General features: G+C 37.8%; 1 protein-coding gene across 12 annotated transcripts in view; it reads left to right on the forward strand.

Annotated features, from left to right (window-relative positions):
* PRRC2C (proline rich coiled-coil 2C) overlaps positions 1 to 17,041 on the forward strand; it is a 100,048-nt gene extending 83,007 nt beyond the window's left edge. For 5 of the 12 annotated variants that reach the window (XM_030935426.1, XM_030935431.1, XM_030935427.1 and 2 more), the window contains 10 exons: positions 858 to 1,061; positions 2,737 to 2,849; positions 3,214 to 3,350; positions 7,363 to 7,594; positions 7,827 to 7,949; positions 10,375 to 10,593; positions 11,023 to 11,126; positions 11,756 to 11,882; positions 12,773 to 13,009; positions 15,047 to 17,041. In XM_030935426.1, the coding sequence (XP_030791286.1) occupies positions 858 to 1,061; positions 2,737 to 2,849; positions 3,214 to 3,350; positions 7,363 to 7,594; positions 7,827 to 7,949; positions 10,375 to 10,593; positions 11,023 to 11,126; positions 11,756 to 11,882; positions 12,773 to 13,009; positions 15,047 to 15,304 (1,754 nt within the window). In that variant the 3' untranslated portion in view covers positions 15,305 to 17,041. Of the gene's footprint in view, positions 1 to 857; positions 1,062 to 2,736; positions 2,850 to 3,213; positions 3,351 to 7,362; positions 7,595 to 7,826; positions 7,950 to 10,374; positions 10,594 to 11,022; positions 11,127 to 11,755; positions 11,883 to 12,772; positions 13,010 to 14,540; positions 14,594 to 15,046 lie in introns of all 12 variants that reach the window. The other 7 variants (XM_030935429.1, XM_010371295.2, XM_030935434.1 and 4 more) reach the window with 6 other exon arrangements.
* Positions 17,042 to 17,257: the final 216 nt, after the last annotated feature.

Below are 17,257 nucleotides of genomic sequence, written 5' to 3' on the forward strand. Positions count from 1 at the left end.
AAGTTTTATAATTCTGTTTACTTATTAAGTAGTTTATTTCATTTGTTTTAAAGATATTACTATCTACCAGGTGGTTTTGTTTTGTTTTTGTTTGTTTTTTTGGTTGTTTTTGGAGTTGTGTTTTTTTGTTTTAAGAGATGATGTCTTGCTCTGTCACTCAGGCTGGAGTGCGGTGATGTCATCACTGTTCACTGCAGCCTTAAACTCCTGGGCTCAAGCAGTCCTTCCATCTCAGCCTCCCGAGTAGCTGGGACTACAGGCACTACCATGCCCAGCTAATTTTTTAATTTTGTGCAGAGACGGAATCTTACAGTGTACCCCAGGCTGGGCTTATACTCCTGCCCTCAACATGGGCCAGTTTTTGCAGGAGAGAGAAATCCAGCCTTAAGTATATGTGGCATTTTAGGACCAGTTGAGATCTCTAAAGGCCCATGTATAGTCATAATTATTTCTAAGGTATAGCACTTTTCCCTTTTGTGTCCTTGTATATATGGTCATAACTGTATGAAGCTCTTGATTATATATCCTACTCTTCTTTGTGATGTTTAAAAAACAAATCGTTTCTAGCCAAACTATAACAGTTATATAGGCTCTCGGCCTCATTTTATGAATTTTGTATTTTGTTTCTTGTTTTAATTTTCTATTGTTTATTGTTCCATATTTTCTAGTCATATTTGCATTTGGTGATAATTACTCTTTTGTTTTGTAAGCTACCTCATCTACTTTTGGCCTGAAGCAGTATATAAGTATGTGATAGGTAGAAACATTAATTTTGCAGTTTCTGGTTAGTACTGTGAGCAATAGCAACACTTTTAAATATGTTCTGTTTTCCCCTTTTTCTGCTTCCCCAAATATAGGAGCTGGTACATACACTACCTCTTCTTTGAGCACAAAATCTACAGCCACATCAGACCCTCCAAATATTTGTAAAGTGAAACCTCAGCAGTTGCAGACAAGCAGCCTGCCTTCTGCAAGTCATTTTTCACAGTTAAGCTGTATGCCTTCCCTTATTGCCCAGCAACAACAGAGTCCGCAAGTTTATGTGTCTCAGTCTGCAGCAGGTAATGTTTTTAGGCTTGAATATAAGGAATTTAGAAATTGAAGACTGTAATGCTTATTTTTGTCTCTTCTTAACCTTTCAGCTAAGCATAAGGCTCTTAAAGTACATTGCTGTAAATATTTAAATTTGCGTAATTCTTTTTTTTTTTTTTGAGATGATATCTGGCTCTGTTGCCCAGGCTGGATTGCAGTGGCACAGTCTTGACTCACTGCCACCTCCGTCTCCCAGGCTCAAGTGATCCTCTCACCTCAGCCTCCCAAGTAGCTGGGACCACAGGAGCACACCACCATGCCCAACTAATTTGTTTGTTTGTTTTGCATTTTTGGTCTAGACAGCGTTTTTTTACCATGTTGCCCAGGCTGGCCTCAAACTCCTGAGCTCAAGTGATCCTCCTTCCTCAGCCTCCCAAAGTGCTGGAATTATAGGCATGAGCCACCTCTCCCAGCCTAAATTGACGTAATTCTTTTTAAAAGTGTCTTGGAAAATATAAGTGTACATACGTACTGTAGTAACAGTTTCTTAGCTAGGAATCTCATATGGATACACTTAACCTATCAGAGGTTAAGTGAGGATATTCATTGCAGTATTATTTCTAATAATGACAAGTTAAAAACAATATATAGGCTGGATGTGGTGGCTCATACCTATAATCCCAGCACTTCAAGAGGCCAAGGCAGAAGGATTGCTTGACCCTAGAGTTCAAGACCAACCTGAGCAACATAGTGAGACGCCACGTCTACAAAAAAATTTTAAACATTAGCTGGATGTGGTGGCACATGCCTGTAATTCCCGCTATTTGGGAGGCTGAGGTGAGAGAATCATTTGAGCCCAGGTGATAATCATGCCACCGCACTCCAGCCTGGCAGAGTGAGACCCTGTCTCGTCATTATAATATGTGGAGTTCTGCAGAACATACTACTATATAAAAACAGCAAGTCAACCAGGCACCATGGCTCATGCCTGTAATCCCAGCACTTTGGGAGGCTGAGGCGGGCAGATCACTTGAGGCCGGCAGTTCAAGAGCCACCTGGCCAACATGGTGAAACCACATCTCTACTAAAAATACAAAAATTAGTTGGGCGTGGTGGCACACACCCAGCTGCTCAGGTGGCTGAGGCACAAGAATCACTTGAACCCAGGAGGTGGAGGTTGCAGTGAGCTGGGATCAGTCGTGCCACTGCACTTCAGCCTGGGTGACAGAGCGAGACTGTTAAAAAAAAACAGCAAGTCACAAAGTAGTATGTATCATACATAGAAATGTGTTTAGAATTTATACCAAACTTTTAAAATTAAATGTCAATCCTCTAAATATTTTTCTAGATTCTAGTAGGTAGGTTTAAAATTGGAGTAGAATTGCCGGTTCAATGGGTAGATTCGTTTTCAATTTTAGTAGATTATGTGAAATTTTACTACTGACAAAATCTGAGTATCTATACCCCACTGGCAGTATATAAATTTTTTTCATGCCTTCACAAGTACTAGTTACCTGTCTACTAGAAGTTTTCCATCTTTTCGTATTTGCCTCTTGTCACATTTTTAGTTTTTCCATGGCTGTATTAATTTTCAGAGGGTGCACTTAATTTGGACTCTGCTACAAAACTTGGTTTTTACTTACTGTTTGGAAAATTCTGAAATTAGGACACTTATTACTGCTTGTTTTTTCTGACGGTCTGCAGCTCAAATCCCAGCCTTCTATATGGACACAAGTCATTTATTTAATACCCAGCATGCACGATTGGCTCCACCATCCTTGGCTCAACAACAGGGTTTCCAACCAGGTCTCTCTCAGGTAATATCAAAGACTTCTTCCATCCTATATTTGTTCCTTCGCGTTTCTGTGGTTATAATAGTTACCTTGGAACATAAATAATAAACTCTGAAATTATAGGCTACCCATGATTACCTTGATATTCTATAAGCAAAATTTAAAAATTTCCCCAAATTTACCAGAGCTTAATATTAACAGTGTAGAATAACTAGTGGGTTGAAAGGGAAATTTAGATGTTTACATTCAGTTTTGTTTTAAAATGGAGCTGATATATAGTATTCATCTTACTCTTTTCATGTCTCAAATTTTTATATTCCAGTGTTAATGATTTATTTGTATGATGTTGATATATAATATGTTTACATACTTTTTCAATGCATTGCAGCCAACTTCAGTTCAGCAGATTCCAATCCCTATTTATGCACCACTGCAAGGGCAGCATCAAGCCCAACTGAGTTTGGGGGCTGGACCTGCTGTTTCCCAGGCTCAGGAATTGTTCAGCTCTTCACTTCAACCATATAGGTAAATGCTTTAAAAGTTACTTTTGTAGTGATGTTGAAAACATTGTAACTACTGATCCTCCTTGCCGTAATCCATAACTGTTCCTTCCCAAAAAAACCTAGGATGACTCTGCTATAAACCACATTGGCTAGTTGAGCATGTTGATTATATGTCATGAACCTCAGCCTCTGGTAATTTCAACCATACCTTATTAAAGAGAGCCAGGCTTCAAAACCTTTTGAAGTAGTGAACAACAGCAACCCCAAAACTGTTAGAAATTACAGAAAATAGCTGCTTAAAGAACCTAAAAATCTGTGTGCCATCTGGCTACCAACAACTATATATATCTGAATCTCCTCTATGTACGAGCTGAGGCATGGCAGTTAACTGCATTGTGTTAGGGGGTGTAGGACAGGGTGGAATATAACAGAACAGAGAGAGGTAGAATATCAAAGCATGGAAGTAATGGTGACAAATATGCTATGTAGTGAAGAAAGCATTTTTTCCAAAAATTCACTCAGATGCACTGTAAGTTACCTTTGCAATTAGGGAAATAATGAAAACTGATTTTTATTGAACTTTCCTTATGTATGATAGCTATTCAGCCTTTCACATATATTAACTACATTTAGTCTTCACACAGCCACCTGTGTGAAGGTAAGTCATCCTCATTTAACATGTGGATGTTAGGACTTGAAGAGGGTGAGGGTTTTTTGTTTTGTTTTGTTTTGTTTTGTTTTAACCTAAGGTTATACATAAAGTGGCAGAGCCTGGATTCAACCCTCAGTGTCTCTGGTTTCCAATTGAATGAGGGAAGAAGAGTGAGAGTAAGAGTCAGATAGTAGGAGTAGTGCATCATGGCATAGCTGTCATCCATACTCTTAATGGTGTCCTTAAATCATCAGAAAGAAAAATAAGTTACATTCAGGACACTTGGTTTAGGAAGTCTGTGCATTTGTTTTTAGGAATTTGTGTTCAGAAGTGGGTTCAGATAGAATTTCCATACTTTACAGATTAAACTTGTCATCAGTTAATACAGTATGTTTTATATTACCATAATGATACTCCTACCAGGTTCAGCTAATGAAACTTTCTTAACAGAGCTGAGTCATTAGTAAACCTCATAAATGTGGCTTTTATTTTTACCTTTTGATTAAAGATACTTTAGTAAAATTTAATACACCTGTGTCATTACCTATATAGCTGCTGTAGGTCTTCCCTCCTCATCTTACTCTCAGGTAGTTTCGTTATTTTCTCCCATTAGAAGTAAAACTATTTGCCCCAACTAGAAGCTAAAGGAAGTCTTGTATTTGGGATTATCTTGGAATTTATATTAAAAATAAAACTTGAAAATTTCTGACATAGGCATAGCAGCTAGATTTAACCTCACAAGCCAGTCTCCTTTTAATTGTATTGGCTACTTGAAACACTGTTGAAAAGTTTACAACCACTTTTCAGTACTGTGAAAAAGAGTACAGTGATTAATTAGTAATGTCTTCCGCAGGCCATGGGAGGTGGAGTAGCAATGTACTATGTTTGTAATCCCCGTTTCACTAATTGTCTTAGAAGACAGACTTTTTAAGACCAGACCTGGTCAATAGAAATATAATGTAAGACACATATGTAATTGTGGCAAGTGGCTACCATATTGGAAAGTACGGGTTTAGATTTCGAAAGCAGTTATTTTATCCCTAAACATTCCTTGCTTGTTCCTTAACCTAATCAGCATAGTATTTATTAGGGAGTCTCTGAATTGGTTTCTACAAAGACAGGACAGTTGATAGCAGTATATTCATATTTTCTTACCTTGTGTTTGAAACATAAATTGTAAGTAGATATTGTGAAGATTGCTGTGATCCTACACTAGCATTCTTTCTTAGTGGATTTTGTTCCTGCCACATAGGTCAGTTTTAATAAAACAACAAAGCATAATGTTCTTTAACCCACTACTTTTGATTTAGTTGCTTATTCTTTATCTCCTCATCTTGAAAGTGTAGACTGGAGGCATCCATCTCAGAGATGATAGGGAAGTCTGGAGTTAGATTCTGGCATTATGGTATTGTTTTGGGTGTGTGTTTTGGCTTGGTTTGATTTTGGTTTGTGTTCTTGTTTGTTTGCTTGCTTGATCTTTGTGGGTAATTCTGACGTGAGCTACTACTGTGCTTTATTCCATAAAGATCTTGAGGCTAGGCCATTTATATTAAAAATATATGTGGGGAAGTAATGAAATACGAATAAGAAAAGTTGGGGCTATTGGTGCTATAAATTAGAAAGTTGCCAAAGAGAAAAAGAGATTTTGTTCTCAACTTTGTGTTGAACACAAAAAGAGAATTATTCTCACTATTCAAAAGGAGAGAGCCATCCACTTCTCAGGGAAAACAGGCCTTTTCACAGGACTTTTACATGTGAAGCTTCCTTGTATACAGGGCTTTAAATCTTGAAATAAGTTGCTTTAGACACAGTCTGTATTCTCTGCCTCTTTTCTTGATTTCTGAGCTAATTAGAGTGCAGCCAAGTGTCAGTGATGGGGAAACATTCTGAAGTATACATCCTTTTTCAAACATCATAGAATGTACTTACAGGAACCTAGGTGGTATAACCTGCAGCTACACACTTAGGCTATAGAGTACAGCCTATTGTGTCTAATTAGGCTATAAATGCATGCAGCATTTTACTGTACTTAGTATTTTGTAGGCAGTTGTAACACAGTGGTAAATATTTGTGTCTAAACATAGAAATCTAAACAATCTAAACAGAAAAAGTACAATAAAAAGATAGCATACAAGATTAAAAATGGTACTTACCATGTATAGCGCACTTACCATGAATGGGGCTTGCAGGACTGAAAGTTGCTCTAGGTGAGTCAGTGAGTGAGTGGCGAGTGATATTACTGTACACTATTGTGGAGTCTATAAACACTGTACACTGTGGGTACACTATATTTGTAAAAATAAATTTTTCTTTAATAAAAACCTCAACTTACTGTAATTTTTTGACTCTTGTGATAACATTTAGCTTACAACACAAACGCATTGTACATCAGCACAGAAATATTTTTTTTGTTTTGTTTTGTTTTTTTGTTTGTTTTTTGAGACAAGGTCTGTATCACCCAGGCTGGAGTGCAGTGACACATACAGCTCACTACCTCGAACTCCTGAGCTCACGCCATTGTCCAGCCTCAGTTTCCCAACTAGCTAGGACTACAGGCACTTGCTACCGTTCCCACCTAATTTTTTATTTTTTTGTAGAGATGAGGTCTTGTTCTCTTGCCCAGGCTGGTCTAAACTCCTGGCCTCAAGCAACCCTTTCACCTCAGCCTCCTAAAGTGCTGAGATTGTGAGCATGAACCGCCAAGTCTGGCCTTTTCTTTTGTTAATGTTTTTCTGTTTTTTAAATTTTTTTTTTTTTTTAATTTTTTAAACTTTTTTGTTAAAAACTAAGATGCAAACACACATTAGGCTAGGCCCACACAGGGCTAGGATCATCAATATACTCTCATCTGCCTCCACATCCTGTCCCACTGGGAAGTCTTCAGGGGCAGAAGCACACACGGAGCTGTCATGTCCTATGTTAGCAATGCTTTCTTCTGGAATACCCGCTAAAGGATCTACCTGAGGCTGTTTTATAGTTTTTTGTTTTAAGTAGAAAGAGTACACTCTAAAGTAACAAAATGTATAGTAAATACATAAACTAGTAACGTAATTCTTTTTATCAGTATCAGATATTATGTACTGTATATAACTATGTACTGAACTGTTATATGACTGTAGTAGGTTTGTTTATATTTAATACTAGCACCAGCAAAAACAGTTGAGTCATATGTTCTATGATGTTAGAATAGCTATGATGTCACTAGGTGATAGGAATTTTTCAGCTTCCTTGTAATCTTACGGGACCATCAATATATATGTGGTCTATTGACTGAAATGTCATGCAGCACATGACTGTATTGAGTCATTTGGGATTTGCATTGTTAAGATTTTCAGATTCCAGATGAGATTCTAACACTATTTTCTCTTTAATCCTTATGTAGATCTCAGCCAGCTTTTATGCAAAGCAGTTTATCCCAGCCATCTGTGGTCCTTTCTGGGACTGCTATTCACAACTTTCCAACTGTCCAACACCAAGAACTTGCCAAGGCACAATCTGGTCTTGCCTTTCAGCAAACATCAAATACCCAGCCTATTCCCATATTGTATGAACATCAACTGGGGCAGGCATCAGGACTAGGAGGTTCCCAGCTGATTGACACACATCTTCTCCAGGTAAGTCAGGGGACTAGAACAGTGCACACTCATTGTATTCCTATGCCACGGATCATTTTAAGGAAACATTTTTAAAAGAAAACATGTTAAAAGATGCAATGAGAAAAACAAAGTCCTTTCATTTTATCTAATACTAAAAGTTGCTAGACATTGCTTTGAAGTCATAATCTCCGTCTCTGAATTTAAAATTTTTTTCAGTTTTACTCATGTTTTCTTAAAAAATTTTTTCTAGGCTAGAGCAAATCTTACCCAGGCTTCAAATCTTTATTCTGGACAAGTACAACAGCCTGGTCAGACAAATTTTTATAACACTGCCCAGTCACCAAGTGCTCTCCAGCAGGTAAACTATGGCATGGTAAATTTCCTCAATTTTCTTTATTATTATTTTTATGGCTTTTGTGATTGTTTGGGAATTTAAATTGAACCATGAAGGAAAGATGGAGGAGTGGTCTTTAAACTGTTCACTGAGATGTCATGAAGAATTCCATTGGGTCCACGTAGAAGGGGTTTCAGGTTCATGACACCCCTCTTCTCACCACCATCACCCCCTACTTCAGTCATTCCTGTATTTTTACATCTTAGAAGGGGTTTCAGGTTCATGACACCCCTCTTCTCACCACCATCACCCCCTACTTCAGTCGTTCCTGTATTTTTACATCTTCTAGGTTTTTTGTTGTTTTGGGGGGTTTTATTTTTTTCTGTCACCCACACCAGAGTGGGTGTGATCATGGCTCATTGCAGCCCAGCCTCCCAGGCTCAAGCAATCCTCGCACCTCAGTGCCATCATGCCTGGCTAATTTTTCTTCGTATTTTTTGTAGAGACAGGGTTTTGCCATGTTGCCCCAGGCTGATCTTGAACTCCTGGGCTCAAGCAATCCACCTGCCTCGGCCTTCCAAAGTATTGGGATTACAGGCTTGAGCCGCCACATTTGGCTGCTAGGTTTCCGTGTAATTATTTATTCTGTTTTAACAAAGGATTCCATGAATATAAAACTTTGAAAACCATTGTCCAGAATATAGTTACCTATAAGTGTGATTTAGGTGGCTTACCCATTAGTGCTAGGGAGAAGCCTCCCAAAGACCCATCTGACAGGTTAGCATACAGACAACAGTGTGGCAGAGTGTGATCGAGTATAAATGGCAAATACTTTCTTAAATGTATGAATGCAATAATAATTTTCAGTGAAAATTGTATGGTGCGTTTAAAACTATCTCCTCTAATAATTTCATTAGCTTATTCTTTAAAAGTGGTGGAGGGCTGGTAGAGGAACAAGTCATTAGTCATTTTCTTATAACTGTTTTTGTTTGCTATTTTAGGGAGTGATAATTCGTGAATATCTTATTGACATTCATATTAAATACAGTGTTTATATGAAAACAGAGATTCTTGTTCTTTTCGTAGCTCATTTTGACCAGCCTTGAAAACATTATGTAAAATATCTGTTTGGAAACTTGTGTATACTCCTTATATTATGTCCCCATGTACTTTGTGATTATTTGACATGTCCTGTGGATAAATTCAAAGATAGTTCTAATTCTTTCACTTTCTATTTTCTTCACTACAAGTAGCATTAACTAAACTATGTTGTACCTTTAATAGAAGAATGGAGATGTGGTTGAGGGTTGAGTGTCTCTTACCTAAATGCTTGGGACCAGGAGTGTTTCGGATTTCAGATGTTTTTTTTTTTTTAAATGTTTGTGTATACATAATGAGGTGTCTTGGGGTGTGGGGCCTGTCTAAACGTGAAATTCCTTTGTTTCATATATGCTTTGTACATATAACCTGAAGGTAATTTTAAGCAACATTTTAAGTAACTTTGTGCATAAAACAAAGTTCTGACCGCACTTCGACTGATCTGTCACATGAGGTGGGGTGTTGAATTCTTTTTTTTTTTTTTTTGAGACGGAGTCTCCCTTACCCAGCCTGGAGTGCAGTGGTACAATCTCAGCTCACTGCAACCTCCACCTCCTGGGTTCAAGCGATTCTCATGCCTCAACCTCCCGAGTAGCTAGGATTACAGGCGCCCACCACCATGCCTGACTAATTTTTGTATTTATTTATTTGTTTATTTTTATAGAAACAGGGCTTCCCCATGTTGACCAGGCTGGTCTCAAACTCCTGACCTCAAGTGATCCACCCACCTTGGCCTCCCAAAGTGCTGGGATTATAGGCGTGAGCCACCGTGCCCTGACTTGGTGTCAGATTCTCTACTTATGGTGTCATATCAGCCTCTCAGAAAGCTTTAGAGCATTTTGGATTTTGATTTTCAGATTAGAGATACTCAACTTGTAGTCACTAAGCAAAAGAAATATGTGAAATATATTAGTAGATGGATGTGTTATATTTATTTAATTTTATTTTATTTTTTATATTTTGAGACGGAGTCTTGCTCTGTCGCCAGTCTGGAGTGCAGTGGTGCGATCTCGGCTCACTGCAACCTCCGCCTCCTGGGTTCAAGCAATTCTCATGCCTCAGCCTCCCAAGTAGCTGGGACTACAGGTACACGCCACCACGCCCAGCTAATTTTTGGTTTTTTTTTTTTTAGTGGAGACGGGGTTTTACCATGTTGGCCAGGATGGTCTCGATCTCTTGACCTCGTGATCTGCCCCCCCTTGGCCTTCCAAAGTGCTGGGATTACAGACATGAGCCACTGCACCCAGCCACTGTGTTCTATTTTAAATCTTACTCAAAAGTATTTGAAGAGTTGTGTATGGTTGTATGGGTATGTCTGTAGTAAACAGAAACAAATTGCTTCAGTTTCTCTTTACTTATTTTCTAGGTTACAGTACCTTTACCAGGATCCCAGCTTTCCTTGCCTAATTTTGGATCTACAGGGCAACCTCTAATTGCTTTGCCTCAGACTCTTCAGCCCCCGTTACAGCATACCACTCCCCAAGCACAGGCTCAGAGTCTGAGTCGTCCTGCACAAGTAAGCCAGCCTTTCAGAGGATTAATTCCTGCTGGAACACAGCATAGCATGATTGCAACCACAGGAAAAGTAAGTAAAGAGACATTTGCACAGGTTATTTGAGAATTTAAGGTAGTGTGTTCAGATCTATACATTTGTGTTATCTAAAAAACTAAAATGTGTCAGATTTTACTACCCTGCAGAACAAATCTCAAACCCCAGTGTATTTACATTTTATCTGTTTACTTTTAATGTGTTTGGCCCCATCTAGTTTTTACCTAATAACAAAGAATTCACAAATTTATTGGAAGAATTGGATTTATAGTGTCTCTTAGGCTTATTTTATTACAAGTCTCTTTGGTCTGATAATTCCATAATACTTGAAGCCTAACTATAGGAGTTTTGTACTAAGGTTTTTTGCCCTTTCCTAGATTACGTCTTCACATATAGGACATGTAAACACAGCACTTAGCTTATGGAATTAAAGAAATGTTAAGTTTATTTTATGCTTTTCCTCAGATGTCTGAAATGGAACTAAAAGCCTTTGGAAGTGGCATTGATATAAAACCAGGCACACCTCCAATCGCTGGTAGAAGCACCACACCAACATCTAGTCCCTTCCGGTAAAATGGGCATTTAAATTTGCTTATGAAATTCCAATTTGGTCACTATTTGTTAAATACTTATCAGTCCTGTGTGACATAATCCCTTTTCCAAGCAGAAAAGGAATTATTAAGATATTCTTTTTGATAGTTTTGTCTAAAATACTAAGCTTTTAAATTATTTGAAATGTGTTTATTGTACTATATTTTAAGTAAATTCTTTTGTTACAGAGCAAATCTTTTTTTCTTTTATTTTTTTTGAGACAGAGCCTCACTCTGTTACCCAGGCTAGAGTGCAGTGGCATGATTATAGCTCACTGCAACGTCAAACACCTGGGCTCAAGCAATCCTCCTGCCTCAGCCTCCTGAGTAGCTGGGACTACATACACGTGCCACCAAACCTGGCTAATTTTTTAAAAAAATACTGTCCATGCTGGTTTCGAACCAGGCAGTCTTAACTGGTAACTGGTATCCTTTCTTACCTCTGCTCCTCCAGTGTCTCTCTTCTACCAGAATGTTTGGTAACTCATCACAGTAAATTTTTACCAACTACCAAGTATGATGAAAATACTAAGAACAGTGTTTGCAAAAATCTAACAGCATTATTTACTTGCTATTACTATACTGACTAGTAACGGCTTCTTCCTAAGGGCTACTTCTACAAGTCCGAACAGCCAGTCCAGCAAAATGAACAGTATTGTCTACCAGAAGCAGTTCCAGTCAGCCCCTGCCACTGTGAGAATGACACAACCGTTTCCTACACAGTTTGCACCCCAGGTGGGCAGATGTAATTAAGAAATGAGTATTATTTACTTAAAAATAGTTGCTAATCTGGATAAATTGTGATCTTGCCTTATGTTAGCCAGTTAAGTAAGAAGTACAGTTTTTAATAAAAAATAATTTCTGAATTTAACAATAAATTTATTTTATAAAGATAGTCTGCGATTTATAGCCAGACATAGTAATTGTTTAGTTCTAAAGCAGACAAGAGAAATAGTTTTAAGATTCCCCACACAGCTCTGATAATTTGAGTCCTTTTCCTTTTAACTTTTTTTAAGGAGTTGACTTTTCAGCGAAGGGTCCCAGTGCTTGAAGTTTTCTAGGTTTAAAGTTGGTTTTTAAGATATTTATGTGCAATTGAGATAAAATTTCCAAGAAGATATTTTAATATATGTATAAAAATACTGGCTTCTCTTCCCCTTGCTGATCATATAAAAGGACTAAGAACTCTCACAAACTAGAACTGGTTCCTGAGAAATTAACATTTGTTGAATTAGTATTGATTTTATTTATCTTCAGATTACATTTGTTAGAGGTGTGTGCCTTTTCTGTAACTGTACCTTTTAAAAAGATAGCCTAATTAAAAGTCTTTATCCCCCCTTCAGAATTTACAACTGAGATGCTAGGACCTACTGAAGTGCCATAGCATGCTTTGCCTAATTTTTCTGTTAAACTCTCCAAGCATGGCCTATTTATTCTTTGTGCTTGTTAATGAAGTGGCACAATCCATACACTTCCTTTCACTGGTAGGATGGGCACAGATTTACTCTGGGGTGAGCCAACCTGGTCTAGTTGGCAGTTTTTTTTTTTGGTTTTTTTTTTTTTTTTTGGTTTTTTTTTTTTTTTTTTAACAGTTCAATGTTGTATGTTTTGTTTTTTTCACTCAGATTCTCTCTCAGCCTAACCTGGTCCCTCCATTGGTAAGAGCCCCACATACTAACACCTTCCCAGCGCCTGTTCAGAGGCCACCAATGGCACTGGCCAGTCAGATGCCTCCTCCGCTGACCACAGGCCTCATGAGCCATGCTCGTTTGCCACATGTAGCCAGGGGTCCTTGTGGATCACTATCTGGAGTCAGAGGTAATCAGGCCCAGGCTGCGTTGAAGGCTGAACAAGACATGAAGGTTAGTACAGTGTTAACAGCCAACAGATCAAGAATCTGTCTCTGAACCATGTCTTAAAATGCCTCTGGACCCATAACTGTATATCCAGGCATTCATTGTCTTAGCAGACTTAACCAAGCTAACTACTTTTATTCATTTCCCCCTTTTTTTTCTTTTTTTTGCCCCATTCCCATTCCTTTCATGTTTTTTTCTTTTTGTTTCTTTTTCTTTTTTTTTGCAACTGTAGTCAGGAAATGAATTAATGTCTTAAACTGTGGCCAAATGAATTGTTATCAGATAAATATTTGAGGGAGATCTGAGTTTAGATGCAAAATTTTTTTTGGAATAGCAAAGAAATAATATGAATTATTATAGACTTCCCCATTTTCTTTTTTTTTTTTTTTTAATTTTCTTCCCCCCTTTCCCCTGACTCTCCTCCTCCCAGCAGCTTAAAATATAAATCATGGTTATATGAAAACTCTGGAATGGGTAAGATGTGTTACCTGTCTTGGTATTTTTTCCATTATGAGTCATCAAAGTACAGTTTTCTTCTCAAACTGTTTTCATACCCTTTTTGGCCTACCACATGAGGTGGCTGTATTCCACAGTGGAGTGTGCAGTTTTAGATGAAGAACTCAGAAAAGCACTTTGGGATCCTTCATGATGAAAGGCACTGATAAACATGGGGTTTGCTAATGCAGAAAGAGTGCCTTTAGGAGTCTGTGTGGGGACAGTTTTGTAGCATAAACCTTACATGTCTGCCAGTACAGCCAGTTGAATCCATTTATTTCTATATTTACTTTAGGCTTGACTTTCAGGGATCTTAGTAATTTTGCCTGTTTTGTCATTATATGTCATGAGATCAGACTAGAACAAAGAAAAGCTTACCGCTTTCAAACAGGGAAATGTGCATAGTAATGCTTTACTCTGAATTAGAAACATGTTTATGATAATCCTATTCGAAAATTTGATTGATGGATTGATTGATTAAAGTTTCTGGGGCGACATCCCTAGTGTTTCTGATCCTGAGTAATCAAATTTAAAGACTACCCAGCAGCAAAACTTTTATTAAATAATTATCTACTTTTATTAAGGCTGTATGCCTAGGATTTCCATCTGTTTGTTATAATTAGAAATACCAGTGTGAGTAAAAATCTTCGGAAGTTATTTGGCCTTGGATTCCAGTTCTGCTTCTGGCTCCTTGGCTCTTGATTTTCACATATTCCCATGTTGGAAATAACATTAGAGCTTTATAATCGTAATGGGATGGGAAAGGGTACAAGCTTCTTGAAAATTGCTTCAGATCTTTGGATAGTACAGGTTACCTGTAGAACATGAAGCATTTTTTTTTTATATGCAAGAAGGATGGAAACTTAAGTTTTAAATGTGAATGTTACAGTGGTAAAATTTACAGATGGACGTAAGTATATTTTTGGGGGCACATAGTCAAAACTAAGAAATTATTTACCAGCTCAGAATGTGGTAGGAGCTATCAGAACTTAGTGATCAAGTGAAGTTGTAGTTACTAATTTCTGATGCTCTTCCCCTGCAGAAGAGAGCTGTGGGAAGAGGACTCAGCCACAAGACATTTGGTCCTAGGTGTTGGTAATGCCACAATATAAGTGCTTCCTTTTCATTTTATTGTAGACCACATATTGATAACTAGAAGTTTTAAGTGTTACATGTATGTTTTCAGATTTGCAAGCAGGTTCCCTAAATAAAATTTAATATCAATAAGCTTATTGTTCCAGAAAAGATACAAATCAGCAGCAATTTATATTTTATTATTTTATGAGAGGGCAAACCTTGAAAAGGTGGTGGGAGGTGGTCCTGTGGTTTCTTTTTTTTTTTTTTTTTTTTTTAATCACATGGAATATTTCAAAAATAGGAAGAAATCTATGCATTAAAAGCTCAAAGATCAATGAGGTGCTTTTGGCTTTGGCCAAATCAGTGTGGGGAAAACTGATTTGTGATTGGTAAAAGAATTTGAACCAAGATTGATTTGACAGGCTTTGGTAATGCTACAGTATTTTCAGTTGTTCTTTCTTATTTTTTAAGGCAAAGCAGAGAGCAGAGGTTCTTCAGTCCACGCAACGGTTCTTCTCTGAACAGCAACAGAGCAAACAGATAGGAGGCAAAGCCCAGAAAGTGGACAGTGATTCAAGTAAACCTCCTGAAACACTGACCGACCCTCCTGGTGTCTGTCAGGAAAAAGTAGAAGAAAAGCCACCCCCTGCACCCTCCATAGCCACCAAACCTGTTAGAACTGGACCAATCAAACCTCAGGCAATCAAAACCGAAGAAACAAAATCTTAAAGGCTATGGTTTATTGCAGGGGATTGGGGGTGGGGGGAGGGAAAACATGGAGAATTAAGTCAGATAATGCCAGCAGCCAAAGGGGCAAAATGGTCTGTGACATTATCCTGTTCAGAGCTTGGAGATATACAAGGGACATAGGAGCAATTTACACTGACACATAGCTGCTGTACCAGTAAAAATGAGGCTTTGCAAGCTTGTACCTACTATATAACATGCACTCGGTTGATGGCCACGCATCTTCAGTCAGAATTTATATATAAATATATGCACCCATTTTTTTGAGTGCATATAATTTAGACCTAAAAATCCTTATGATTAGATGAAACACCAAAAATATAAGGAAAATAACACGGCAGAGGAATAGCTCAGCCTGAACAGTGTGATGGTCCCAGCTAATACATCAGATGCGGTTTTTTTGCTCCCTTATGTTCTTTGGATATGGTTATGGCATTTGTAGGCTTGGAGGTGAAGAACTGAAGATAACTGGTGCTGGATAGAGGAGCCTTATTTTTTATTATGGCAGCTTGCTATTTTTATAACATGGTGATTGAGTTGAACACAATCAAAGTACAGTAGTAACTGATCTCCCCTTCTTCCTGGATGAATGAGCAGATGAGTAAATATTGATGTCAGCATCCTTGAACCATATCATAGTGAGCAGTGTTTGGCTACTGCTTCTGTTTGAAATGATGCTGTGTTTGGTTGTGGTCCGAAGCTTTGAAGCGCTACTTAGCATCTCCTTTCTTCCATGGAGCTCTAACCATTCAAACATGACAGATTTGGTAAAATGCTAGTTAGGTTGAGTCTTCCTTGCCCCACTCAGTCATCTTTGTATGAATCCCATGGTTCTGGGGTTTTTTTCTTTTTTCCTTTTTCTTTTTTCTTTTTTTTTGTTTTTCTTTTTTCTTTTTTCTTTTTTTTTTTTTTTTTTTGTTAAACCAGTTTTTAGCTGGTGTTTAGCTGGTGTTTATGAAGAACAGTGAGTACCTAGAACTGTGCCACTAATTAAAGGAAATCCTAAGAAGGTGCATTTCTTTACAGAGCTGTGTCATGCCATCCTTTGGGCCCTCTGCTGGAAAAGTAGAATCAAGTCTCAAATAATGCCTTTTTAATTGTATCCTCTAGTATTATAGATATAGGACAGTACTGTATCATACCTCTGTGAATGTAAAATATCTTGTACCTGCTTTATGATACGTAGTAGTGACCGTGCTTTATCAGAGCTGTTTTTAATGATGTTATTCTAGAATGTTTTATTTCCAGATGATGATTCAGAAGCTAATTTTAAAAAATGGTGCCAGGTACCACAACAGTAACAGAACTTTGCAATTTTCTGGGGTTTTGTTTTTTACCTTCCCCCCCCCCTTTTTTTTAAATGGAGTGTGCTGGATGTCTCTATAATTTTATTCAGATGACTGCAGAACCTGGAAAAGCTGTTGCTGCTATTGATGCATAACATACTGCTATTGGTCTTTTTATATAAATATATATATATACATATATATATATAATTTGAATTTTTGGAAACTTTAGCTGTGCTGTCAACTTTGGAAAAAGTATCCCAGTTTACTGTGTTGAGTTGGCATTGTACAGAAATTAACAGCCATATTGGTCTAGAAATGTTAAACTTAATTTTTTCCATTTGTACAGGGGTAACGCACTGTATTAAATATGTAAGGTCTTATCTACATGGGTTTGATTACAGAAACTAATAAAGTATTCTCTAAATAATGATTCTTGGAACCTCTAATCATTTCCTAAAATCTGAAGCAAGAGGGTTTGTCATGTATTAAAAATAGTGGTCAAGAGTACCGGCCGGTCGCAGTGACTCAAACGCCTGTAATCCTAGCACTTTGGGAGGCCGAGGTGGGTGAATTGCCTGATCTCAGGAGTACGAGACCAGCCTGGGCAATATGGTGAAACCCCATCTCTACTAAAAATACAAAAAAA

This window comes from Rhinopithecus roxellana, chromosome 8 (genome assembly GCF_007565055.1).
Source record: "Rhinopithecus roxellana isolate Shanxi Qingling chromosome 8, ASM756505v1, whole genome shotgun sequence".
NCBI lineage: Eukaryota > Metazoa > Chordata > Mammalia > Primates > Cercopithecidae > Rhinopithecus > Rhinopithecus roxellana.